We start from the raw sequence: 27,620 nt of genomic DNA, 5'->3' as shown, positions 1-27,620 counted from the left end.
ACAGATTTGATGTTTTAGAGCTCATAAAAAAAGAAGACGATGGCGATTGATGCAAGTAAAAAAAATGGGAAAAGCAAATCTCTTCAGTCTGCACAGGACGCAGCGCATAAGTGCAAGCGACTATTCCGCGTTTGAATTAAACGTATCCTCCCTGGCCGCTGCGACCGTCATTTCCAGGCAAGAGCAGCCTCCGACCGTCTCTCGCGAGGCCAAAGAAAGTGTAAACAGACGCGGGCGATAGAGAGAGAGAGAGCAATTACGTTTTGCGTGAGAGGAGGAAGTTTCACCTATAGACGCTCTCCGGCAGCTCGGAGAAAGTGGTAGAGCGGCGGCGTCGGGCAGTAGTGGCGTAGCGCGCGACTGCTGCCAACGACGACGAGCGCATCGCATTGCCAAGGAGTGCACGTCGAGTTGCCAAAAATACAAGCCGCGCGCACTTTTAGGACGCGCCCGCGCGCGTCGGCGAATCGTCATTACCCAGCAGCAGCCAGCATGATGGTGAGAGAGATGTACATACTTCGGGTATATGCCGTATAAATCAATTTACTTTGATTCTACCTTTGCGTGACTATCGTTCGGACGATGAGATAACTGTTGTTTTTCTCGCGGTGATATCAGTTTTAGGGTCTGTAGTTTTCTCCCCACTTTCTTTTTTGCGAGTTTTTTTTTTGTTTTCAGTCGTTCATTTATCCAAAGCTGTCCGAGGGAGTTTCTAGTTTAAGAACCAACGTTTCGGATACAACCATTTCCGGTGATTAATCAACGCGAACAGGCCGATAAATGGCTCTAGTGGAGATATATGAATTTTTCATCATCTTCGATTACACAAGGAAACTTTCGAAAGGAGTCAATTTACTAACATACATATTTAATTAAATGTGTTATTGTTTATATTTGTAGTTATTTTTAACTTGGGAAAACAATTACACTGTCCGCAAAGAAACCAGTTTGAAACAGTAATAAGCGAAGAGCTTGATAGAATTAATGCTAAGATCGTAACATTTCATGTTCGTTGAATCAGCAAATATATTATATCCGTTTAACAAATGTATATTGCTGTGCTTTCAAAATTCATCGAAATAGATTGTCATTGGCCTTGAAATTTTTTAAGGTGACCATCTGAATTGCTCAATTTTCCGCTCCGCCGTAATGACTTAAAAATCACAATTAAAATGCAATCAGTCCCGAAGCTAACTAAAACAAATTACCCGACCGTGTAGTGGATAAAACGTCTTTGCCGCTCGCGCGTAAAAAACCTCACAACTAGTTGTAAACACGCGTAAGCACACGAGCATACAGCTATATTCATTCACAAAGTTTCTTATCTAGCATCGATCTAGTCATCGCGCAATTATGCTGTTCTCATGACGTGCATATCGAAACACGCGCGCACTCCAATTTTTTCAAATAAAAACCCCCCCAAGTGCAAAGCGCGCATGCGCGTCAGGTGCAGCTTGCCAGTCTCAGCTGAGCTGATCTTGCAGCAGCAGCAGCAGCAGCAAGTCTTTCGATTTAGTCTGCGTGTGATATGTGTTAGTAAAGTTGAAGTTTCTCGGCGCTTGCCAGGGGAGTGTGGTGGTGCGGATTTAATACCGCGGTCATCAGTCGTCGCGGTTCTGTTGTGCCGCTCAACAATCGTGGTATATATTCGACGCTTTTCCAACACCTACGCAACAGTGGCTCGTCCATCGTCGCCGCCGTCGTCGTCGTCGTCGTCGCCGTCGCCGTCGCCGCCGTCGTCGTCGTCGTCGTCGTCGTCGTCGTCGTCGTCGTCGTCGCCGTCGTCGTCGTCGTCGTCGTCGTCGTCGTCGCCGCCGTCGTCGTCGGCGTCGTCGTCATATGGCCCATCACCACCATTACCAACAGCAGCATCATCTTTAAAGGTTTGACTCAAGCGCCTTTCTGTGCCTATCTTGCGTGCTTTGTTTACTTACCACTCACCATCATCATCATACGGTATACACACACACTGGCTCACTCGCGAGTTCGTTGCCCAGACTAATTGATATGATTCACTTATCGTGATAATACATTTACATCTCTTGCTTGCTCGTTTTTTTATTTTTTCTTTTCGTTTGTTCGGCTTTCATGTGCATATGCATGGTGGCATTATTGATTCATTCCCTACTGAATCTCCCAGGTTATCGCTACTCTAATCAGAGTTAAACAGCAGGAACCGTCACCATGAAGAGTTATTTTGCGCGATGCTCTATGGCTTACTATCAAGGGGTATGGAACTATATCGTCGTGTTTATTTTATGGAAAATTACTGAAGAGTTTTCTCCTCTCGCGCGCATCTTTCCGCTCTCGTTTCTCTATTTTTGTATTCGACAATCATAAAATGCAAACAAATGGGTATTTTTAACAATGACCTTTAGCGATCGATTGAAAAGACAGCAAAAGAACAAATAGGTCCACAATTAAAGAGCGATAACCAAAACAAGAGGAAAATCGCGTGCACCGACATCGCGCGCAATGAGTCACAGAGTGCGACGCTATCAACATAAATTGTCATGCGATTTCCGTTTTTTTATTATTCAAGCGTAACTATTGTATCTGGCGACGTCATCAAAAGAACGTTCGCTCTCACGCGCGTCATACTTTGTTGCGTTGCATGCGTTTAAAACCAGTCCTTTGTTCGGCGTCACGGTCGAATCCCTTAATCGGAACTCGCCTGCAGACATATCACGGAAGCCCTTTGTTGTTATACTTACTGCAGCTGTAGCTGCAGCCGTGAATCACTTGACGCGCGCGATACAGCGCGAGCAGGTATACAGTTCTATATTCCCTGACGACAAAAGTCCGATAGTTTATTAATAGGTCTCTGCACACCAGAGCGTAAGAGAGATACAGAGAAGTTCATTGACGACGTCGCTCGGCGACGACGGCTCGCACTTGAAATTTTACGCACTTTATTGTCGGCCGGGCTGTGCTCTACGACTTGGTATACTGTTAGACACGACAGACGACTGAGTAAGCATCGAAGTGATTAATCAGCTATCTCGAATTAACGGAGTTAACGGCACGAGTTTTACACGAATTTTTTTCATTTTCTTTTAACGCCTTGGTTGATTAATTTGTGAGTGAGTGACGCATTTTTTTTTAAATCTTTTCAGTTCTGAATAGATAAGGCATTTGATTTGTATAGAATCAAGTGTATGTATTGTAATGTGTGCATAGACAAACAAACATTAGGAAGTATTTTTGATTGATTTGGTAATGTTATTGTGAGTGGCTAATGTCTGTCACAGTCAATGCTGGCTTGTCTGATCAACACATTCTCATTGACATCTCTTGTTAAAATTTGTTTATCTAATCTTTTATTATCTTAAACTCAATTCTAATCAATACTATGTATAGATATGAATACCATCCTGTAAAGAGAACTAGAACAACTCTTACTTCTACATATACTATATTATATTTTCTATTATATTTTTGGTAAGAGGTATTTTTCATTGATTTATAATTTTTGTGATTCGCAGAGAGAAGCAGTTGCAAGAAGGACTTGTTGGCGCTGGACTACAATGTGGATCAACAGTCGACAGTCAACATCAAATTCTATGGATGAGCTGTTTGATGATCTTATGCAAGAGTGCAAGCATGCTGCACCAGGAGCTAGACTAACATACTTCCTTAGAAGTAAATTGGAGAAACATAAGCCCGAAGATCTAAAACAGTTGGTTTCTCGAACCAGAGATGGCTGTGCTCCGTTATTTATTGTGTGTAAGAGGGGTCACGTGGAGATAGTGGAGTATCTCATAAAAGTCTGCCATGCAGACATCGAACAGAGAGGCCTGTATGAAGTACCTGACGACAGATCCATTCACTGTGTTACTCCTCTGTGGTGTGCTGCTGTATCTGGCAAGCTGCCTGTATTAAAATGTCTCATTTCTCATGGTGCTGATGTTAATGCTATATCCGACTCTGGCTCCACACCTGTCAGATCTGCCTGTTTCATGACGCATCTAGGTATCTATCTGTTCTTAGTATTTAATCGATAGGCATGTTGTTTGAATAAAAATTATTATTTATAAGAGACAAAGTTTTAGCAGCTTTGATATAGTCATTTGATGCTTCTTTAGTATGCTTCTTTGGTATGCTTCTTTAATCGACATTGATGTATCTGCGTCGCAAACTGAGCCAAGATTTTTGTGCCAAGGCAGGTCTGGGTTAATGCTCACAAACGCGTGTGTCAATGCTATTTGTTGCAGTGTGCGGATAGTGTTGAAACGTGCGCGTCAAATTCAAAGTTTGCTTCCGACCACCCGTTACTGAATCAATTATCAGTCCTTCGATTGTGATTTCACCATCGTTTATCATTTCAGATATTGTGTGTTGTCTGGTGGAGAACGGTGCAGACATATTGCAAGCAAACTTCAATGGTGGCACGTGCCTCATCAACTCCGTACAAAGTGTCGAGCTTTGTACTTATCTCCTTCAACATGGGGCTAATGTTAATGCTACTGACATACAAAGCAAAACTGCATTACATTATGCTATACAGGAACATAGGTTCGAAACTATGAAATTGTTGCTTGAATACAATGCCAATCCACATCTTAGGTCGAGATATAACGATGATGCGCTGCAAACTGCGTGTCTCAAGGGTGCTACACAAATTTTTGATTACTTAAGTAAGGATCGTTAAAGATTATTTTATCTTATGATTACCTATTATCCATTTTATCAATGATAAGCTTTTGAGTACTGATTTAGAATGTAATTAAAGTATAAAATTAAGAATGCTTAACGTAGTCGATCCGCATTCAAAAAAGATGTTTATCTTCTTTTCTTAACGTGATCGATACGAATAATTAATTACGAAGAATGATAAATTACACAAAATAATTATTTCATTGTCAAAACTTGATTATTCTACAATTATGATACCGATGTATTCTCAGATTTTCGGTAAATTGAAAAAAAAGATACCAGTAACATTATCGATGTCGCAGAAATTGTTAAGTCACGGAATGTAATTCATCGATTAATCACTTTTTGCTTTGATTAAAATGAAAAAAACACCGTTCATTAAACTCGACCGTTCTCTCATATTTTTTTCACGCGATCAAATACTTTCATTGTCATTGTCAATGATTATTCCAGTCGAGAAGATAAACTATCCACCAGAGCGACTAGCTGATGCGCACGAGTTGATCGGTTCGACGTTCTTTGATGAGCACAGCGACACCCAATTGGCCTTTAAATATTGGCAAACAGCATTGGCAATTCGTAATATCAATGGTATCGATGGTAATCCTTTACCTAAAAGGCCGAATTACCCCAAACGAGAAAGCTTTAGAAATATGGTAGAGTTTAGTACCGTCGACGAACTGAATACTATCATGCTCGATCTCGATACCATTAGGATCCAGAGCTTACTTATTTGTGAAAGAATTCTCGGGGCCTATCACAAGGATACGCTATTTAGACTTATGTACAGAGGCGCTTCATATGCCGATGCTTTACGGTAAGTTTTTTCTATTTTGCATTATCATAAATATTAAGTCATTCTTATGTTTTTATTTTGATTTTCAGTTATCAGTATTGTATAGACTTGTGGACACGTGCTTTGGAGATTCGTGTTGAAAAAGATTCCGTAAGTTCAAAACTTTTTAATTATTTTTCAACTTGTTACATACATTCTCAAAAAAAGACGTAAAGATTAAATTATTTATATTTCAAAAGAGGCGAAAATTTATCACAGCAATTTTATAATCAGATTGTAACGTGAAAAATTCTGATAAAATATGTCTTATTCAGTGACTTTCTCTGTTAACTTTAGATTTTATACTCTGATACCTGCTTTACCGCTCAAGCCCTAGTCCGACTTATGGTCGACCTGAATGAGAAAGCACTTGAACTAGACCGCATTCGAGAAAAACAAGAACCTCGATTCCATGATGTAGTCACGGTATTCAAATTAATCACTAAACCTCTCAGTGAGGCCAAGCGATTACTCCAGGTAATAAATTATTCAACGTTATATATTCTTTATCGCGCTACTTTTTTTAAATAAGTATATTAATCAGATTGTTTCACTCTATTATTACATTTTGTTAGTTTTTTAAATTTTATTTTAAAAATGAACACAACTATTTAGATTTAAATATCAAAGTATAAAATTTCATGTTTATGCAGAAAAATAGAAACAATGTCTATTTGCAAAGCTAATTTAAATAAAAAAATGATAATTCCTCTTTTTGTAGAATTTTATATTCATTAAATCAACGCGATGATCGGAAACAAAAGGCTATCTTTTGGTTTTTTTAAACGTTTTTCCGTAAATTTACAAATACCTTTATAAATATTCCAGTACCGACCAGTACATAAAAGACAAGGAGAGACCTACGATTGTATATTAAAGTGCGTAACGCATCTAATTTACTTGCTCATCGAGACGGCACAGACGAACGAAGAAAAACTGGAAATGAAGCAGTTGGTGCATAGATTGGTCAAAGAAAACCCGAGATCAGCATCAACCGAAGATACGATATTGCATCTTTGTGTCTCGTGCCTAAACACAATAAACTCCAGTTATTTCAACGCCGATGATGTTCAAGTAAGTCGTTGTTCTCGTAAAAAACCATATTCATTCATTTCAAGTTGTATCATTCTATCATGTATCTTTTTTTCTCTTTTTTGCAGAAAATATTCCCTAACTTGGAAGTCGTTAAGCTTCTTCTAGAATGCGGTGCGCACGTAAACGCACGCAATGAATCTCGATCAACGCCTCTTCATATAGCTAGCAATGTTTATAATTTTCAGAATTCGGTATGTACAATAACGTTTATTAAATAATAAATCTCTAGGCGAATAATCCATTACGTCAAGTCGTTTTTTCTGTCGACTCATAAATTTCTTAAATTACAGTTAATTAAGTTATTATTGGATTACGGTGCTCACTTGGACGTGCCAAACAAAGCCGGTGATATTCCAGCTCGCCTAATATCTTCAAACTCCCTCAACAATGTTAATCTTGTCAAGTACATAACTCTTCAGTGCCATGCGGCTCAAGCGATTTCCAAGTATGGTATAAAGTGCACGGAATTGCCTGTAACACTACAACATTTTCTCAAATTTCATATGGAATAAGATAAGCGTGTAATTTAGATACTGTAAATAACACAAATTCCTTTATTCTTCGTTGTATAATTTTTTGTATTCCGATGCGTGGAATTTCTTCTTTTTTCTTTTATTTTTTATCGTATTTTTCAACATTGCCAATTTACGTATTTTATTATTGTATTCCAGATATTCGTTTTGAAATTAATACAAAGTGTTAAGCTATTGTTATGTTTATTGATAACTGTCTTAGTTGAATTGATAATGTAAATTTAGATTGTTTTATTTTTACATTATTACAGAAGTTTTATTCTGTGTGTTGTAAACGATTGTAAATTAATTAATGAATTCTCATGGAGTTTTTAATTGTTTAATAATTTATACTAATTATTGAATCCAAAATTTTGAAAGTCAACTTGTTCTATTTGAATTTTGGAGGTTATAGTAAAAATGTCACCGCGTGAGAATTACGAAGCAATAATAATTTATTGGAGAATTTTATTCTTGCTTTATACATCTAATTTTACGAGAAAAAAAATGTTGTCAAGTCTCAACATTACTTTTAAATTAATTTTTAATAAACACTTTAATCAATTTTACGATAAAATTTGGATTAATTTAAAATCTCAACTGTAAATAAAAGATATTTTTCATCATAAGTTAAAGAGATGAAAAGGCTCTAGCGCAGTCGCGCAACGAATAACTAATGAAAATTTTATCTATGTATCTGTAAATGTAATCGAAAGGCTGCAGAAAATCGTAGTCCTTTTCATGAGGACCTACGCACGTGATAACTAGTTAAAAAACATTTCTTAAGAGCATGTTTCATGTGAGTGCGAATGAACGTGAGAGTAAAAAAAGAAAATAGAGAATACGTAAAAAATGTCATATAACACCATACGAAATTACTTATCATCGACGTACATATACTTCGAGCGCAAACTTCCATGAAAAGTAATTTCTAAAAGCGTTTGAGAAATTATTAACATTGTTTTTAGTTGATAATGCAATAACTGTTACTACGTTAATACAATTATATAAACAATAATAAAGAAGAATATCGTATAGCATATCTAATCGACCTTCAATTTACAAATAATACGTGTCAATATTCAATCAAAGCACTTTTTTTTGTTTTTTGTAACACGTAGGTTTCCAATAAAAGGTTTGAACTATTTATTTTTGTAGGAAAAGTCTCTGTTATTTATTGAGCTAAAATCTTTTTTATATTACAATAGCGCTTTGTTTAGATATGCAAAAATTAATTTTCAAGATTTATAAAGCGATTAGAATTTAGAAAATTATATTTGTGTATTTTTGAAGTAATTTAGCTTCACTAGAGCGTTCAATTAATAATGTGCTAAACTTAAAAAATATTTTAAAATCCATACTACAAAAAAAACAAATAAAGAGACATATGTTGTAACTCAGCCATGCTTCTCTCTTTTATTTGCAAACCTTATTAAAATAGTTTTTCTTTAAACTTACTTATTCTGTATGATTAGAAATCGTGTACTAGATAAAGTTTCTTTATCGAAAATCATTTTTACTCAAGTATAAAAAAAAACATGTAAAACACGCATAAAAAAGGAGCAGTAAAACAGCATTCTTGGCTCACATAGCCGTAGCAACAACAAATAGAATTGATAGTGTCATCGAGACAAGTGAGCAGTGGGAAGGACCCGAGGCGAAATTCTTCAAGTAAGTGTCTACAACGTGAATTTTCCAACCCATGTTTGCGTGAGTAAAGGAATTGTAGTAGACAATATCCGGCCATGAGGAGTTTGGCATTACTTTGAGGATTCCAGCGTCACCTATTTACAAAAAAAAATGCGGATCTATCTACGTAGATGCGAAAAGTAACGCAATCAAAACAAAAGCTCACCTGGCTCGCAAGTATGAACCAACGTCCTATTGAAATGCCGGAAGGTCGGGAAATCGTCGTCGAGTCGACGATCTCGATCGCTATGCTTACTCAAACACAAGGGCCCCACTACAAAACAAAGTGGCGTCAGACTTAAACCTGAGGTTCAAGCTTAGCAGAGCATACCAGCAGTGGGTCTCGGTCGTCCCCTTCTCGTAAATTCCACTCCAGCGAGTACGCGAACTCTGCTCTGCGCATTGTCACTCAATCGGTCGTAACCTCCGTGTGGCTCGTCAGTTATGATCAGTGGATGATAGAGATTCGAACTGTGTGGATTGTTACCACCGTAAACGCGGAAATGGTAGGTCAAACCTCGACGTAGGTACAGCTCTGGTATCAGCTGTCCATTGATAAACCAAGCCAGTCCCGTGGACGTTTGCCCTGCAAAAAGCAACATTTCGATTCCATTCCTTTTTGTTGCACGAAGGAAAGTGAAGAAGACGCACCGGTAATCGATTGATATCCTCTCTGACCACCGGATGGTCCGATGGTAGCTCTGAATGTTCGAATACTCCTGTCAAAAATTTCATTCTTTTCCCACGGTTCGATTAGTTTCGTATTCGAAGTGGTGAAGTCAACGCAAGTATTTTCAGGCTCGGATCTACCTAATTCGAGTTTTAAATTACTCTTTGGGTAAAAGTCATGGAAACTCGGCTCCCTGTTCTCGTCGAGATGACCAAGCGCCCAGATCACGTAAACCGAGCCGTTGGTTGGTAGCTCTTTGTCGCCGAGATCGGCTGCGAAGAAGAAACTCGAATTAATAAGATGGCCAATTCGATGGAAGAGAGCGCAACTTACAAGATATCAGATTTCTCCTGTAAGTGATGATCGTTATTCCGTCTTGTTTTGTCGCGGTGAACAGTTGGTTGCTATCTTGCCCACCGACAAGCTCGTCTTTGCACACCCCTTTGTATTGGCCAAGCACTTTGGAGCACTAAAAAACAACAAGATGGCTTTGCTAATTATTCCGCGGACAGCTAAAACCCAATGAGAAATACCGTACCGGCGCTTTAGCAGTGATGTTGTAATCAGCGGCATAGCCTCTCGCGTCGTCCATGTATGCAATCGTCACATCAGCCCCTTCCATTTGACTCTTCTCTTCCGAGCCGGAAAATCCAAATGCCATGTACTCGTTGTTCGCTGAGGAGAAAACATTCAATGTTACAAGAAAACAACAAAATTTCGCTGAATAGAAGTTCTCATTTGACAAACCGATTTCGCCGGAGAGTTGTATGGTTATCTGAGGTCCGAAGATCTCCCAACCGACTTGAAATCGCTTGTGAAGCTGTACACAATTTGGCATATTCTTTAACAGCTTGATTACCTAAATCCAAATTTAAGCTTTTATCGAGTCATTTAACCTTTGCCAGAAAAAAAAACGAAACAAATTTACTAACTTTAACCAGCGACGGCGGCACATTTAATCCTTTTGGAATAATAACCGAACCGAAATTCGACTTGGTCTTCACATCGTAGATGCTCAACCAATCAATATTCGAAACGGTCATGTCCCCGGGCAATTGAATAATCACATTTTCTTCGTTATAAGCACGTAGCGGATCCAAACTACACGCCAAGCAAACGTCAATAAATCTACATACATAACTACAAAAGAACGAGAAACTTACTATCCATATTCATCGGAAAGTTTGGTACCCTTAGGCGATGGTCTTGAGCCTTGTCCCACATAGAAATGAGTTTCTTCGCCCGAACCATCGTACGTTAGCCTCGGTATACTGATGGTCTTGGCATCGATGATGATTATTGAGTCGGATGACACGTTGCGCGACGCCTTTGTCAGCTGGGATATTTTTTGTGGCGCTGGTGGATCGAAATTGTCTGGTATGGTGATGTCGCCGAAGGGATTCTGTTGGTAACGAGATCGACCGGTCGTTATTTGGTGTGAGGCTTGAATAGACACGAGATTCGGTAAAACTACCTGAGAGCTGAGATCGTAAACGGCGAACCATTTGATCTCGGTGATCTTCTTGCCTTCGGGCAGCGTCAGAGTGAAGTCCTTGTTGTGATAGCGACCGAGGACGTTGGTTCTTCGTCACGCGAGACAATTAAATTACAATGACCGATCGTTTCTCGAAGAAATTAAGTTAATATGAGAAAAAGAGAAGCAAAACTCATACACTCACTTTCCATACTCGTCGGGCACAATAAATCCCGTCGGTCCCGGACCAGCGTTCGTTGAGCCAGCGTAGAAGAATGCGTCGGCGCCGGTACCGTCGTAGCTGAACTGGGTGAGCAGCAACGTGTACTCGTCGACCGCGTACACGCTGCCGCTGACCTGATGGTGCCTGGTGTTCAGCTTAGCGATGTGTTTGCCCATATACGAACCATCATCTTCCGCTAGTGCAAATCATGAAATTACAGTTTTTCAAGAGACCCGGCATTCTTTTCGCTGAATGGATTTCCACCCACGTTCATTTAATATTGTTCTCGTCGCTGTTTTATGAATAGAAAGTCGATTGCTTGACCGTTAATTATTTGGCTCTTTGGCCGTCTCTCGCGTAGACCGTTACATCGATGACTTTCTCGTGGCACCAGAAGTAAGGAAAAAAAAAAGCCAAAAAAAAGCAGAATCGAGCGTGATTCATTGCTCGCGCGTCAGCGTCCCGCGGAAACCAGTCGCACGCATACACGCACGGGTTTTTTTCGTTTCGAACGTCATGCTCACCAGAAGAAGCCAGCAAAGCAAGGCCGAGCAGCAGCAGCAGCAGCAGCAGCAGCTGGTAGCAGCAGTGGCAGTAGATTGGCCTTTTCATAGCCGCGACGATTCTCCCCTCGCTCGACCTATCATCCCTGCCAGCCCTTCAGTTTATCCTCGGCGTTTGTCAACGAAGAGAGGCGTGCGTTTTGTTAACTCGCGAAGCGGTCGCGCGGGCCCCGAACGGTATCCCGTCAGCCGACTACTGTTGCCGCCGCTGCTTGTCTCGCTGGAGAAAGTGGCCTTCCAGGCTGGTTCGCCAAAGAGGCAGAGGTGGGGATGAGGCAAGTGCGCAAGAGGGCCTTGGAATTCAGACTCTTGGGCATCACGTAGGAGTGCGTAAGGATAGATGGATGCAGGCGTGCAGGGGTGGTACCGCTCCGACCCAATCTCGCTCGTGCGAGTTATCGCTGTCTTTCTTCGTTGTCGGCCCTTTTGACAAAGAGCAATATTCCCGCTCGTGCCGGGATAGCACCGAAGCTAAAGCTTGCGGCACGCGTGGGATCGATCAGTCCTCGGTTTTAACGAAGACTCATTGAGAAATTCGCATTCCGTTTCTACGCTCGAGAAGTTTATTCAAGGCTAAATGAAACGTACGTTGTCCTTTGGATACGTTCTTGCGGAAATCGGGGCTTGAAAAACAGACGAAAATAATTATACAAAACGTCGGATACAGAGAGTAACAGGTGCAATTAATGTTGCCAGTCGGCATTTGTCAATGAAAGCGTACGCGCCTCGCGTCAAAGTGTAACCCAGTAACCTACGACCTGGCGACTTGGACGTCCCATCGTCGTCAGCCGCCAGCCTTAGCGACGCGCTTAATCGATAGGAAGCTCTTCGGCGAGCAGCGCAAAGCTCGGAGCTTTTCTGATGTACGGGCCGCAGTAGGGCACGAGGCTTCGTGCACACGCGATTACGGCTTGGAGGATGCCGGCAGCCGAGGAGCGACTCGTCCAACTGATCAAGTTCGGGACGATGAAGAGGATCCGCGAGCACGTGAATAACAAGTAACGTGACGCGCGATTCGGCGAAAAACGAGGTAATCGCTTTCCCCTCGGAGATCGTTGTACTTTCTTTTCAAGCCCGACGATGGACCTGCACTATCCAACGTGGCACTCGACGACACCGCTGACGACGGCGATCGATCGCTCGGATCCGATGATCGTCGGCTTTCTGATCGACAAGCTGCCGACCGATCTGAACTCCACGCTGACGCAAGCCTGCGGCAGAACGGCGCTGATGCACGCCGCCCGCTGCGCGAAGAATCCGGAGATACTGAGCGTGCTGATTAAGAAAGGCGCCGACGTGAGTAAGACCGACGTGTAAGTGCGCCCGCGGCCATCGCGGAGGGCGCATCTTCCTCATCCCGATTGGCTCGGGCCTAGGAACGGATGGAGCTGCCTGTTCTACGCCGTGGTCGGCGAGCGGCTGAGCAATCTTGCGGCGCTACTCGACTGCGGACTGTCCATTGAGGCGGCGGACCGCGACGGGCGCACGCCCCTCATGATTTCCGGTGACTGCGACTTTGCGATCACCTCGCTTCCGTCTGCAACGAAATGTCGCTTCCGCAGTCTACCTCGCGAGCTACGAGGTGTTCAGCGGTCTGCTGGCGCGCCAAGCCGATCCGAACGCGGTCGACAGGCACGGATTGAACGCGCTTCATCTGGCGATAATACGCCGGAGGCGCGACTGCGTCCTCGAGCTGTCGAGTCGGCGCTGGGGCGTCGTCGAGCGACCCAGTCCGTTCACCGGGACGTCCACTCGACGCCTTCGAGAGGAGATCATGCTCGACATGCTGCCGTCAAAGCGACGAGCTTACGACGAGTGCGAGCACGATGATGGCTAAGAACGACAGCTTTTACACGCGTACGTGGCTCGTTTATTTATTTATTTATTTATTTACTTTCTTTTGCTTTTGTTTTTCGTTTATCGTGTGCTTGGATGTACACTCGTGCCGTAAGTAAATGTCGCAAAGCAAACGAATTGTAATTAGACTTTGTAATCCAAGTGATTTTTTAAATTGTCGGCTATCCACTTGTTGAACCTTGCGATCGTCTCGTCGCTCATCTTCTCCTTCCACTGACCGACCGTGCCATTCCTAATGAATTCGCCTTTGGGCCTGTGCTCCCCGAAGACTTTCATTTCACTGATGATCTCCACGGTTCTCTCCTTGTTCAGCGACGGATTCTTCTTCATGCTCGCGAAGCTCAAGTGCTCCGCCAGCTTGTTCACTTGCGAGTCGCTCAGTTGTTTGCCGTAGAACGCTGCGGTTTTTCTTATCACGTCCGGAAGGTTCTGCGAAAGAAGTTAAATTATCGACCGATAGACGTCTTTTGGCGAGTGTCTTACGGCGACCTACCGTTTTCATGTCCTCGAATCTTATAAACATTATGTTGTCCATGCCTTTACTCTTCTCCCAGAAGCCCAATACGTGATTCCAATAAGGTGCGTAATTCACTGTGACACAATGAAAATGCGAATGAAGATCCCGCGATGCCGACAAAAAAAAAACTGAAAATATTTGATCGCCGATTGACGAGGCGCGATTTACATCTCGTCACACTCACGTCTGTCCCCCAAGAAAAGCTCGCAAAACTGCTGAAAATTGCCGCAATATCCTTCCAACAATAGCGAGTGATGATAGAACGACACGCAGACGTCCTTCGGATTCCTGGCTACGTACACGATTTTCGGCTTCTTCTCGCCGGTCCTGATTTGTCGCGGTAGCAAGTTGAAAGGTAAATGACACTTGATATGTCTTGGCGCAGGTAGATCCTTGCAGTAATTCACACTGTCGTAGATCCATCTCTCTAAGTCTGGATGATTTTCCCGCATTGCCACTCTCGCTGTGATGATTATTCCTGTGAATCTGCGCGACCAAAGAGTTACTATTCGAGTGGCATGATCAACCGACATCTGTTTGACATGAGCTACTCACTCGAGGAATGGAAATCTTTCGTTGAGGTAGGTTTTGGTGGTTTCTAGATCTGCATCGTGCGTAACGCCCCAAACCATTTCTTGCGTCCAGGTGGTGCCTACGAAATTTAACTTTCCCTTTATCCTCAAATGTAAAACTTTCCGTTCGATATTTCAAATGACAACCAGCGACGATTCGCACTACGTATCTGTAAAAACCCACCTGACTTTTGGAAACTGCACACCCACACATCATCATCGCGCACTTCGAAATTTTCGACGGCATCTGCTATTCTGTTATATTCTTCCGGCAAAAACACACCATCTTTCCAAATGGATTTCGTTTTTGCTTTATCGACTAATGTTTCGTACGCAAGACGATCTAAATCGAGATCCGGTTTCATTTTAGCTACTTTCCTTTAACGTGGTAAATTTTCAATACGCCAAGTTTTCGCTCGGCGCCAGTGGGATTCTCCGATTCGTGCGATCGTTTATATAGAAAAACGTTATCTGACGATAATACAATGCTTGCTGGCGTATTTACTCGTCGTTTCGAAATTTTTCCTAAGACACTGTTATTATCGTTCGTTTGACAACGAGACTGTAATTACCTTAGTGAGCGATACGTCGATTGTCTTTCGACCGACTTTTTCAACACACTATTCCTGTCGACTTCTATTGGCATTACGTTAAGTTTCATGTGCAATAAATATTTGAATTTTTCACAAAACTTCTGCTAGGAAAATTTGTCTTGTTTTGGAACATCTTGCACAGTATAAAATTTACACAATCGCCATTAGGTGATACAATTGTTTTACTAAACTTAAACTTCTTCGCAATATATTCTACGATGCACTTTGATAAATTGTCGGCATTCTACGAATAGGAATTTCAATTTATTCATAATATATAATAAGAATTTAACAATAAATAAAATATTACCTTTTCGAATTTTGTCATAATTTTCCAATTTATCTGGGATCAACAGTGGAACTTTTTGCTTTCACAAAGTGATTGAGAAAGATCGTGATCTGATCAGACAGCCAATGTACGCGATATGTTACATTTCGACTTACTTGACTAACGCCATTGATAACGAAAAGAAATTTAATTCTGGTTTTTCACTATCTTAATTTGGCGTCAATTGTCAAAATACGTGATAGTTATACAGTGACCAAAATACTAATAACTATTGCATTTTTATTAAAAATAGTGGGAGACATTCATAAGATCAAAGTTTTACACCGAAAGATTATCTAAAAATTTTACTATTCATATTTCTTCAATAGAAAAACGAGAAAAACGTCAGATAACGCGTGATTGTCATTTACGGGTTTTTTTTTTCAATTTCGGAGCTCAATCAGTGGCGCCATCTGATGGATATGACAGGTGTCACTGTAAGACAGCTGACTTTCGTCTGCAAGAGTGCAATAATAAGCAATTTTTATTGTAATTTTTATCGCAAATAGAAGTTACAGCTTTTCGTCAATGATGACTTCTGAAAGTTCAAGTAGTTCAGGAAATCCGTATGACCTCAATGGGCCAAATTTCAATTCTGAATTGTACCTACAAAAACTATTCAAGGTATGGTTTTTCAATGTTATATGTTTATCAATCTTTCTCGAAACGATCGTTAATAGATATTGACACATATAATCTCATAGTAACCTTCGTTTATTTTTACTCTAGCAATGTAATCTTAAACAAGTTATGGATCATGAAGCAGAAATTGTGCGTGATACACAAACTTTACATTCTGATATGCAAACTCTCGTTTACGAAAATTACAATAAATTCATAGCAGCTACAGATACTGTTAGGAAGGTACTTTCCAGAACTCAAAACATTTATTTCAAATAATTTACATTTCAATGACATTCATCTAATTGCTGTTTACTTTTTGTAGATGAAATATGACTTTAACCAGATGGAGGAATCAATGGACTTATTGGCTAAAAATATGGATAGTATCACTTCATCGTCTGAACAAATATCATCAACCCTGCAGAGTACCAAACATCAAATTATAAGATTATCATCAATCCATACGTTACTGGAAAAACTGCAATTTTTATTCAAGCTACCGAATAAGTTGACTGATAAATTAAACGAAGAGAACTATCGTCAAGTATGCCAATAGCATTAATTATAAATAATTTTGAGTTTTTGTATCACAATTTCATTTGTCTTTTTATTATTTTGAAATAGGCTGTACAAGACTACATACATGCCAAAAAAGTATTAAATCAATACGCTAACATGCCATCCTTCCAAGGTATTCAAAAAGACTGTGAGGATATAGTAGAGGAGTTGAAAACAAGACTGCATGCACAATTTGAAAAGAAAGATGCATCAATGCAGTCTCTGGCAGAAAGTGTAGATCTGCTGTTGCAATTAAAAGAGCCAGCTGATATATTGTGTGCTGATTTTCTGACCCATGCAGATGCTCGGCTGTCAGAACAATTGGATAATTTGAGAGATATGTGTGAAAATGATATAATTGAATTTGTGGATGCAAGCTTATCTGGTTTCTTGAGTGACTTGTGTTTGATTGTTGCCTCTTACAAGGATATGTTTGTTGATCGCCCACCATTAGAGCCTAATGAATTTAGTGATGATTTTGATACTAAAGCTGTTTCTCGGTTAAATACTTTTATCATGAATAACATGAAGAAGTACTTTGATCTTGTTGGAAAGAGAGTAGAAAATGTAGCTGACACAGCAGTACTTGTCAGAGCATTGGATAGATTTTATAAAAGATTGCAAGCTATGAATGCACTCTGTGAAGACACTGATTTTGCAAGGTAAATGTCTTAAATTTATACTTCACAAAAAAGTTGTATATTACCTAATGAAGATTATTCATTTTTTTTAGAACTGGAACAGAAATAGTCATAAGCGCAGGTAGAAAACAATGCCGCAATCATCTTGCAGCTTTAAAACAGCATCTAAATGAAACTCTAGCCAAAGTCAGACAAACCTTAGCTTCCAAAGTGTCTTCCGAAAGTGATGGCGGTTTACCCGAACTACAAGCTCTACTTGTAATGCCTACTATCGAAAAAGTCAAGGGAATATTGCAGGATTTGGTTGTATGTAAAAATAATCAAACATAAACTGAACTGATTTCGAAGTAAGACTAATCACGTATATTTTTTCGTAGATATTTTTGCAGCCAGAATTGTCATTTGGCTTAAAACCACAATTTCTTCAGCGTTTTTGCGTGGATGAAGTTAGGGAAGGTCTGGTGATTGGCTTTCTCTATCATTTAACGGCTACTGCCAACGGATTTTGCACGGGATTGGATACTCCGAAATTTCCATTAACGTTACTCTTGCTTTTAAGCAAAATGTGCCTTGAATTTAAAGACAGCAATGTTCATTATCTCGTGAGTCCCAAACAAAAAAAATATAACTGTTAAAGCATGAAGAAACATTAATGAGTATTATTATTTTTCGTAGTTAACATCGACAGATGACCTATTCAATATAGAAGAATATGCCTCTTCAAAAGGCGATCTCACATCCGAAATCGAAATCTGTGAAAATTTTCAGAAAACAGCTCAAGAACTGTTGAATAACTTTGTACGTTTGCAAGGACTTGCAGTTTCTCAGATGCTCCGAAAATCAGTCGAAACGCGTGATTGGCTGCATACCATAGAGCCCAGAACAGTTAGAGCAGTGATGAAACGCGTTGTCGAGGATATCACGGCTATCGAATCACAGGTCACTGCTCTCTATGATGATAATGATGGACAAGTTGACAGAAGTAGTGACAGCAGTCGAAAAACTCATAGGTATTATTAAGAATAATTCCAAAATCATGAAAATTTAAAGTATTAAAGTATAGAAAGATTTGAACATTTTCGTAACTCATGAAACCGATGTTTTTTATCTTTCAGTGTTTCAAGACATCAATACCGCTCAAACTGGTCATCATATACTCCAAATCACTTGGACTCATCCTTCGTATCAAACATCCACAAATTATTTTCCGAAAGAATCGAAATCTTTTCATCGGTGAAATTCAACAAAGCATCCATTCTAACGGGAATCGTGAAAATCAGTCTCAAGGTAAAGAAATTCTACGCCTAAATATAACTTCAAAGGATATTCTTCAGTCGTGATTGAAAACTATCGTTGGTCGTCACGGTTGCTCTCGATTCAAATTGACGATTTCGCGAAAGTCATTCTGCAAGTAATAAAGAAACGAGAATAGCGTGCAGGTGGCTCCCACTCGCGAACACGCTTTTACAAAATGAGCCTTTATCGTCATTATCCAATTGTCGCGCCGGCTTTGTCAGAATCATTTTCATTTCTACAATTTTATTACTTTATTGCCGTTTTTCGCAGACCTTCCTCGAGTGTGTAAGGTTGAGGACCTTCAGCAAATACGGTCTGCAGCAAATACAAGTCGATACCCATTATTTGCAACTTTATCTTTGGCGATTCGTCAGTGATGAGAAGTGAGTTATCCATTTGTTTCCTCGTTTTGCACTTGAAAGATCATTTGATTATTATGCATTAGCGCGAATCCACCAGTTTAAATGTTAAATGGTCAAGTTCTTTCTTGCATTACAGAAAAATAATATTTTCCATTTCAAAGTAGCTTTCTATGTCTTATTTATTATCAACATTCCGAGAATGATAAATAAATAACAATTTTCTATTTCGTTATGATGTTTTCAGCTTAGTGCACTTCTTGTTGGATGAGATCCTGGGTAGCGCAGTACATAGATGCCTGGAGCCAGTGCTGATGGAGCCAAGCGTGGTGGACATAATCTGCGAGAGAAATTAATTAACGCCGACGCGACGCGAGAGAGAGCGGCTGCAATCTAACGCTTTGAATTTTCAATTGGATAATGATACGTCCCATTGAGAGCGATAGAGGCACGCATCACACGTACACATACACCCACACCCACACACACGCACACACACACACACAGAGATACACACACACAAAAGCTTTTATGAGCACGAAAATTAGTTCATCGGAAGAATCGTAAGCGGCCTCGCGCCCGCCACGTTCACACGTATATAGCATCAGCCCGCGCGTTTTATCGTTGAATTGGCCCGATTGACGCTTATACTGCGCGCCGCGCACATGCCATGCGATCGTTGTGTCGCTCGTCGGCTATAATTGCGATTGTAAATATGTATTAATGATGAATGGAACGACGAACAGCGACGGCATGGCTTATTATTCAATTACAGCTCAAGATTGTACCAGATTTGAGAATAGCGCGAGTTTGACGAGAGAGAGACAGAGGAAGTGCGTTTGTCTCGCTGTCTAATTATAAATGTAGCTTTCATGTTTAAGCGCTTTACTTTTGATACTGTTATTATTATATGTGCAATGTTATATTGTGAGACGTTTTAATGATCGTCTAATAAATTGATTTTTATACGAGTGATATTGTGTATAATTGTTGTACAGAAATTAACCATACGAAAGTTAAGCTAGAAGAATGTTAACCGAAATCTTAACTGAATTAAAGAAAAACATCACTCGCTTTTGAAAGTATAGCTGGACAAAGAATCGCTATTCTTCAAAGCGAAAGCGGCAACAAATGCTCAAGCATTACGCTTTTAAAACGACGAAAAAGGGTTGACACACCGTGAAAATATCCGAGTCGTGAAATTTCTACCAACGAAACCGTGTAATCAACACGCATGTATAGGTATGCCCGCCCATATTCACCACGAAACGGCGCCATATCCGTGGGGTCAAACGATCCTAATGAGGCTTAAGTGACGTCGCATGGTGAGCGCGCGAACCGAGACACATCGTATTTTCTTCTATTTTTATTTATTTGACAGCATCGCGCACAGGCCAAGTTCGAGTCGTCATCGATATCTGGCGTGTCTCTCCAATTACCCATATCGTACTCGCTCGCGAGAGGTATGTGCTACCAGCTGTGGTTCAAAGCTCGATCGACGAGGAAAAATACGGTTTCGGGCCACGATGACGGCTGTAGTTTTCGCTTTGTTAGATTACGACGAGCGCAAACACGAGTGCCAGTAAAAAAAGAGTCGCGCGCGTTTCATCTGCGCTCGTCTTTTGCATAGCGTAACATAAGCAGCTGAAAAACCATCACGTCGGACCCCTCAATTTCAGTTGGCATCGGTGTGTCAGTGAGACGAGACGAGCGAAAAAATCTATCGCGTGCTCGAGCAATTGAAAAATTACGTGTTTACAGCATATTCGGCTGAATCCTAAGCCGCGCGTGTACACTGTATCATCCCGTGTAGCTCAAGCTGCCGAGAGAGAAAGTAACGAAGGAAGTATCTTAATAAGGTTAATTAGAGAACCTTACTCATTCGGCTGTGATGTATAATCTTAATAAGACGTGAAATTGTTATCTTAAGTGAAGCTATTTAAGAATTGACAATTGCACCATGCACGACCTCGAGGCTATCGGGGATCGCTTTAACGACATTCCGTAGCTCCCATTTTTCAAATTCTACTTGGCGTACCGCGCGCGAAGTGGTCAATCCAGGCGATCTCTACGCGAGCGCATCGAAAAAAAGCAAAAAGCCATCGTTCAGCGAGAGATTTTTCATATCCGGGAACTAGTCTCTCGAGAGTGCAGCAACGGTGCAGGCGACTAATTCGAACTTCCTCTTGAACGACGACGTGGATGAGATTCATTGCCCGAGTATCCGGCTGTGCTGCGTGCGCTCGCATTTTCTACCCAATTTGCTGCCCAGAGAAAGAGAAAGAGAGAGAGAGGCGAGCTCGAAGAAATGCTGATAATGGCGACGCTTACGCCTGCCGTGTTGTTTGTCAGGATTATTATACAATTATTCGCCGTGCGAGGCTGCGAGGAAAAACAGACTCATCCTTCCGCGCGAGACTTTTCTTTGAGCTTGATTTCGACAGAGAAGCTGTCGGCAGTTTTCGCGATATCTGTCATCGTTATACTTTTTTTTCGTTTCGAAATCAGCACCCCGCAGAACAATTATTGCAAGCTGTAATTGTATCCGAACTTCTAGTACGATTCCGATGGTATACAGATGCGGAGCAAGAGGAACGTCTGAAATTGAAATTATACGAAACAACTGCAAATTTATTGCTTCGATCGGCTAAGCTTGCCGCAACTAGCCCGAATAACAAGAAAAAAAAGCCTTTTCCAACAAAGCCGACGTACAACGCCCGCATGAATTTTCCAGTCATCGAAGAGCTTTGTCTGACGAGTCTATAAAACAGAGAGAGAGAGAGAGAGAGAGAGAGAGAGAGAATGAGAATGAACGCGCGCTACATAGCCGCGCTATCGAGTGTTTAGCGCACATGCGGCACACGTGATCCACAAAAAAACACCTGTGCGCGCCGCGGTGCGCTGAAAAAAAAAAGAAAGAAAGAAAAATTCATCTCCGTCATCCATTACCGAGTAGCGTGTCGCAAGCCTGCGGAGACTATGTGCCACATGGATGGAGTGCTACCTGGCTTGACGAGCAGACCCGTGTGCTCGCCAGTTCTTTTGCTTCGCAGCTACGTTCCAATCGAGTGTGTTTCGAAGCGCTCCAGGTTGCTGAATTTGGCAAAGTGAACCAATGGATTGTACGTACACGTTATAGTATTCCAGTGTTTTCTTTGTCTTGAAGCACGCCGGGATGCAAGATCACTCGGCATTCCAGAAACATCTTGACCGATTTATTACTAACGTTTATTTGCCCGAAAAGAAAAGAAAAGAAGAAAATGCGCCGTTGCTCGCACGCGTCTAAGGTGGCAATTATAATGTTTTTTCAATTGTTACTTTTATGCTTCCCCGATTAGTCATTCAGCGGGACGAAAATTGATATTTGCATTTTTTTATCGCGCCATTCCTGACGCGTGCGCATACATTTCAATCGACCGTGCGTTTCCAACTTCACAATCCAGCTATTATAAAACATTCCAGTCTGCCAATTTTCGATGACGAGTGCTCCCAGTCGACAATAAAGAAAAAAAAAATTACACAGTTTTCTCGCTCGTTTCTTTCAATGACTACAGTAACACGAAAGAGGTGACAAGATCATCCAAAGTGTGTTCTCAGCCACGCGAGAGGAAAAGGGTGCGCGATTGAAAGAGAGAAAGCCAAGTGAAAAGGGCGCGAGCGTGGGAGTCGGAAGAGGCAATTGTACCCGTATATACATCTTTCATGGATTAATCGGATCTTAGAAGGGCCACCGGAACTCGGCAACCCACATTTACGTATGTATGGTGGGTCCCCGACACCAATGTTATGTGCGGCTATGTACGCGATGCGGCTTGCTTTTTTCATCCAAGTTTTTTTTCTGCTTGAGCTTGTATTTGTTAAGGTATTTATCTTTTAGGTGTTTTATCTTGCGACGTTCAAGTCAATGCAGCAATTATTCAACTTTAAAAGTTCAACGTTGGTTGTATTTCAAGTATATTATTTGATTGTAAAAAAATTACATTTCAAATATCTATACTATCTGATTTAGCCGAATGCATTTCTACCAATGTTTCAATCGATCATATTTTATGTTTGAAAATGAAATTCATCCAATGAAAATTTTCGAGAAATTATACATGAATCATAGGTTTTCCATTGAATCCATAGCCACTAGACTTTTTTTGTAATAGAGGCGAAGTGAACGGTGACTTCTAAGTGAATTTAACGAACGTTAAGACAGCTATTTAAACTACGACCAGACAATGATTAACTAGATTTTGAAAATAAAAACTACGCTCACAAACCCTACAAGGTTATCTTCCAAACGCGCGCCAAGATGAAACTGACCGAGCGCTCCTGCAGCTGCCAAGCTTTGAAAAGCTAGGTACGCGGGCATTTCCAACGCATTAATAATAACTATACAGCGCGTGTGACATCTGCAAAGGCACGAGTGATGAGTTTCTATAGGTGAACACAGTCGACTATATGGATACCCGCATGAGGCGAAGCGAGGGGTACGAAGGGCCGCGGGTCCGAGAGTATGGGCGTACTGGTACGAAGCCCGATCCGCTGATTTTCACCGAAGAGCTACCGAGCGAGCACCGTCGTTTGTCAATCGACGCGTACGTCGCGCGAGAGGAGGACTTCCGCGGGCGCGCGCCCGACTTTTCCACGGACTTTCGAGAACTGCAGCGCGTCATCGGCCGCCACAATCAGGCCTTCCTCGTTTCCCATCAATTCCCCATTGTTCGACAATTTGCCGAGGGCCGTGCATGCGACGCCCCATTCATCCGCCGCAATCTTCGCTGGCCTTTGTTCGTTTTGCTTGCCGATTAATTAACTTCGATACGAGGATTCGTTGTTCTCTCGGTCTATTCTCTCGTCTCCTCGCGTGGAAAAGATTGTCGCATTATCTAATCGCAGCGCGCGCCTAGAGATATTGCTCGGACATCGTGATTTGCCGGGGGAATAAAGCGAAGAAAAAAGGCGAGAGAGAGCCGCTCGTTGAATAATCCGGGAAGGAATCGGTTCGAATCCTTCGCACACCCTTTCTGTTGCAGCTTCCAAGGCGCACGCGGCGCGCAAGCATCGCAGACGTTTCAGTTTGTGACCGCAATAACGGGCAGAAGATACGCAGGCTCGTTGTTGCGTTCGCAACACCGAACCGCCCTGAACACTACATCGCTCGCTCGGCTCGCGCCGGGCATCAGTCGACAAAGGAGAAGATAGGCGAGGATGGCCGAAAAATCTTATCTGTTTTCGTCTGGCGCTTGTATAAAAAGCTGGACGCGGGCGTGGGCTGAGCATTAGTGCTGCTTCAGTCATCGCCGAGCTGGCTTTTGAGGGTTGTCGCGAGCTAAGTAGTAGTGCCGTAGGTGATTGTATTTGATACTCACCGCGGTGCTGCTACTTTACTCGTGAAGCCGAAACAATCGACTGCCAAATTCACTGCGTGCGATTGCTTTTAAGAGTCATCCGCTTGAAAATTTCAATGACGTTTCTTCTCTTGCACTCATAATCAGACATTTTTATAATTTGCTGTGGGACATGTCAAACTGATTACATATGATCACTTTCATCGTCTTCAAAGTAATCGACCTTTCCTCTTTGCGCCCCGTTTCTCTTGTATTCATCAAATAAATTACGTAATTAAACATTGATATCCCGTTTTATTCAAGAAAAACCCATTGCTCCCAGTGTTCAAGATGAAAAAAAAATTGCATGTACGTCTCTTCTTCGACACCGTTCCCTTCATCCCTCTCTCACTGTATCTTTGTCTATCGCAAATTAGAAGCGAGAAATGATACTTTCAGCGTTGCCGGACGCCGCGGAAGTACGTCAAGGAGTAAATCGGCCGAAAATGAGCGGCTGCGATCGAAGAGCTTGCAGCGGCATCAGCGGACACGCGCGTGACGCGATCTTTATGAAAGGCTTTTTGCGCCTGAAAAGGGGGTTAATCGCTCGGCACCGAGGCGATTGAACGGTTATTATTCGTGCGCGACGGATCATCATCGTCGTCGTCGTCGTCGTCGTCGCATACCGCGCGGCAGATCCGTGCGCACGGCTCAACGCGATAATTCGCCTCCGTCGCGGCGCGCTGCGCGTCGTTTATTTCATCTGCGCGCGGCTGATCCTGCTCGGCTTCTTCGCTATACGCGACGTTCGGCTGTGCCTCACGCGCGCGTCGCATCTTGCCGTTCCGCTTGCTTATTTCCACTCGGAAAGTTGCTCGCGAGACGACGCCAGCGTTTTCTTGCTTGAGCGCTCGTCGTTTTAAATCGAACGGCCGATTCAGCGCGACCAATCGTTGCATTCTTTGACAATGCACTCTATGGCTCAGAGTTAGAAAGACAGTCAATAATCGGGAAATCTCGAAAAAGCAACAGACACAGTCGGCAGACGCAGGAAAAGTTGCAGAGTGCAAACATTCATCCACGTACAAAAGCTCGTCTCGCAGCCGATATGAGACGAAGATAACGAATGCTTGCGAGCGAGAGAGAGAGAGAGAGAGAGCTGAATGGGTCTGATAAGAGTTAGCCGCAGTAGCAGCTCGGCGTGTTTCACTCCCGCGTCATTCAGCAGAGAGGCGCGCGCGGGGACTCGCGGAGCCCTGCACTGATTTCAATTGGTAAATTGGACTTGGAACGTCGAGCGAAAAAACCTTTGGCTATTGAGGTTGCTGCTTGAAAAAAAAAAAAAAAACAAAACAAAAAAAGCTGCGCTCATCCGTTCCCTCTCGCTGCGCGTTTTCGCGTAACGCGCGCGAATGTCTTTTTGGCGTCGCAACCGTGCTCGCCGACGACATGCGTGCGCGCAGGCAGATGAAAAAACTATCGAACGGCATGATCTCACGCGTCTCCTCCGGGGCCTGACGTCACGATAAAACTATTATTATTCAATTGAAATATCCAAGTGCTCCGAAAATAAACCGGCGCGCTGCGCTTGCGACAGCGCGAGCCTTGCTAGGTCCGCGAGGGCAAGGGAAACCGCCGCGCGCAAGCGGGGATCCGCGAGAGATCGCGACGAGAGAGCCGGCCACCCCTCGGCCCGCCCGCACGCGCCGGTCCGCGGAATTCGGACGGCACCCGCAGAGAGGCCGGCGGCCAGCGCGTCCGATACGCGGGAACGCGCCGCTCGAACGCTTAAATGCTTCACGTCCCTGCCCGCGGCGCGCGCGTGTGCGTCTCTCTAGGATCCCAATTGACCAATCAGCGCTCGGCGCGCTCGCCCGGCCAATTACAGTTCCGCGCGCGCGCCCGACTATATTAAGCCAATCAAGGCTAGTTTATCGCTCAGTCGGCCGTTTGCCGCCGTTGCGCGGTCATCTCGTCTCGCTTGACGTTCACGTTCCTCGATTCACGACGCGGCAACGTGCGCTTTAAATCCTCCCTACCCTGCCCGCACCGCTTTTCTTTTCATCGCTCTCATTCTCTCTCTCTCTTTCTCTCTCTCTCTCTCTCTCTTTCTCTTTTGCTTAGTGTGTGTACGTCTAGAAGACTTTTGTGCAAGCGCGCGACGAGTCGAAAGCGTAAGTAAAGTTACTGTTTTTCTCCATTCTTTTGAAGCGTCATCGCGAGAGGTCGAGCCGACGTCGCGCGGCATTTCCTGGCATTGTCAGGCCGGAATTTTGATCGGGGAAAACGGAAGCCGCGCGCGGGCGCGCGAAATATCCTCGCGCGTTTCCCGAGTTTCCGCGCTGGAAAGAAACAAAAGAAAAACAAAGAGAGAGAGGGGCTCGCTCTTTTTCCGTCGTCGCGGCCTTTTATCGTCTTTGGCTTCTTGACCCGCGCGCAGCTGATACGGCAAGAGAGAGAGAGAGAGAGATTTCTCGACGAGCCGTTCCACGAACGCATCGTCCAGCGGTAGCGCAGCGGCCCGACGCAACGTGCCCCCCGCCCGCCAGAGTTCGATTTTGACAAGCCGCGAGCGCGCGCCGGTTGCATAATGTTGACGCGCGGCGCGGAATCTGCTTCTGCGCCCGGCAAAGCTGCCGGACGCGGAACTTGACCGCGCGCGCGGGGAAGGTTCGCGGTCTGTCGTTGTCGCGCCGAAAGCGGCCCGAGAGAGACAGGTTCGACGACCCGCGCGCATCAGCCGTGGAGCATCTGGAAATAAAAAATCGCACGTGCTCTCTCTCTCTCTCTCTCGGGCCGCCTCGTCGGCCGAGCATCTGCGCACTGTCAATGCCGGCACGCCCCGAATTGCTTTTTCTTTCTCTCTCTCGGCGGCGGCGGCGCTCAACGAGCGTTAATTGTCTCACGCCGACGATGACTCGGGCGCGAGTGACGCACGCGCGAATTCCTTCGCTCGATTGGACGAAAAGAGAAAAGGAATCGCTGTTTTGAAATCGAAGCAGCGCCGTCGAGTTCGATACGGGGCGCGCGGGTGCCGAGTAACGCGAGAGGCGCGCTCTCGCGCGATAGGATGCAGGCTCGGTTACGCCGCAGATAACGGCCGCTCGTTGCTCGCCTACTTGGCGCCGAATCGCGAGGTCGCCGATGGATCGCGTCGGAGGGCAGGAAGCCGCGCCGCTCTTTATTATCCCGCTCTCGCCGCCGATATTTCCAATCTGGCGCAATTATTATCTGGGCCGAGAT

General features: G+C 43.1%; 5 protein-coding genes across 8 annotated transcripts; 3 read left to right on the top strand and 2 right to left on the bottom strand.

The window, feature by feature from the left end:
• The first annotated feature begins 1,492 nt into the window (after positions 1–1,492).
• On the top strand, positions 1,493–8,452 carry LOC131669492 (protein fem-1 homolog A). Of its 4 annotated transcripts, none has more exons than XM_058944398.1 (9): positions 1,493–1,883; positions 3,486–3,972; positions 4,329–4,637; positions 5,110–5,473; positions 5,542–5,602; positions 5,789–5,968; positions 6,320–6,565; positions 6,652–6,777; positions 6,877–8,450. In XM_058944398.1, the coding sequence occupies exons 2-9, from the start codon at positions 3,528–3,530 to the stop codon at positions 7,096–7,098; spliced, it is 1,953 nt and encodes a 650-aa protein (XP_058800381.1). In that variant the 5' UTR covers positions 1,493–1,883; positions 3,486–3,527; the 3' UTR covers positions 7,099–8,450. The 4 variants fall into 4 exon arrangements, with proteins under 4 accessions (XP_058800381.1, XP_058800379.1, XP_058800378.1 ...); XM_058944396.1 differs by lacking the exon at positions 1,493–1,883 and adding an exon at positions 2,894–2,973 and having other exon boundaries at positions 6,877–8,452; XM_058944395.1 differs by lacking the exon at positions 1,493–1,883 and adding an exon at positions 2,960–3,083 and having other exon boundaries at positions 6,877–8,452.
• A 221-nt stretch (positions 8,453–8,673) lies between these two features.
• Positions 8,674–12,118, bottom strand: LOC131669491 (protein Skeletor, isoforms B/C). Its single transcript, XM_058944394.1, has 12 exons — positions 11,679–12,118; positions 11,137–11,350; positions 10,932–11,040; positions 10,621–10,859; positions 10,390–10,558; positions 10,205–10,316; positions 9,996–10,132; positions 9,791–9,926; positions 9,439–9,729; positions 9,119–9,373; positions 8,954–9,061; positions 8,674–8,882 (listed from the first exon to the last, which is right to left on the bottom strand). The coding sequence occupies exons 1-12, from the start codon at positions 11,764–11,766 to the stop codon at positions 8,683–8,685; spliced, it is 2,058 nt and encodes a 685-aa protein (XP_058800377.1). The 5' UTR covers positions 11,767–12,118; the 3' UTR covers positions 8,674–8,682.
• A 106-nt stretch (positions 12,119–12,224) lies between these two features.
• On the top strand, positions 12,225–13,554 carry LOC131669510 (putative ankyrin repeat domain-containing protein 30B-like). Its single transcript, XM_058944427.1, has 4 exons — positions 12,225–12,715; positions 12,791–13,030; positions 13,094–13,221; positions 13,280–13,554. Exons 1-4 carry the CDS (start codon positions 12,636–12,638, stop codon positions 13,552–13,554), a joined length of 723 nt encoding a protein of 240 aa, XP_058800410.1. The 5' UTR covers positions 12,225–12,635.
• Positions 13,555–13,587: 33 nt separating this feature from the next.
• On the bottom strand, positions 13,588–15,102 carry LOC131669541 (luciferin sulfotransferase-like). Its single transcript, XM_058944481.1, has 5 exons — positions 14,848–15,102; positions 14,647–14,743; positions 14,276–14,577; positions 14,068–14,165; positions 13,588–14,003 (listed from the first exon to the last, which is right to left on the bottom strand). Exons 1-5 carry the CDS (start codon positions 15,026–15,028, stop codon positions 13,698–13,700), a joined length of 984 nt encoding a protein of 327 aa, XP_058800464.1. The 5' UTR covers positions 15,029–15,102; the 3' UTR covers positions 13,588–13,697.
• Positions 15,103–16,031: 929 nt separating this feature from the next.
• On the top strand, positions 16,032–20,028 carry LOC131669532 (vacuolar protein sorting-associated protein 51 homolog). Its single transcript, XM_058944465.1, has 10 exons — positions 16,032–16,208; positions 16,314–16,448; positions 16,531–16,752; positions 16,833–17,428; positions 17,500–17,713; positions 17,785–18,009; positions 18,083–18,417; positions 18,523–18,694; positions 18,974–19,086; positions 19,310–20,028. The coding sequence occupies exons 1-10, from the start codon at positions 16,113–16,115 to the stop codon at positions 19,416–19,418; spliced, it is 2,217 nt and encodes a 738-aa protein (XP_058800448.1). The 5' UTR covers positions 16,032–16,112; the 3' UTR covers positions 19,419–20,028.
• Positions 20,029–27,620: the final 7,592 nt, after the last annotated feature.

This window comes from Phymastichus coffea, unplaced genomic scaffold (genome assembly GCF_024137745.1).
Source record: "Phymastichus coffea isolate CEN01 unplaced genomic scaffold, Cenicafe_Pcof_1.1 PCOF00094, whole genome shotgun sequence".
In the NCBI taxonomy this organism is placed as follows: domain Eukaryota; kingdom Metazoa; phylum Arthropoda; class Insecta; order Hymenoptera; family Eulophidae; genus Phymastichus; species Phymastichus coffea.
The sequence above is the reverse complement of the archived record's forward strand: the minus strand, read 5'-3'. Positions and strand labels throughout refer to the sequence as shown.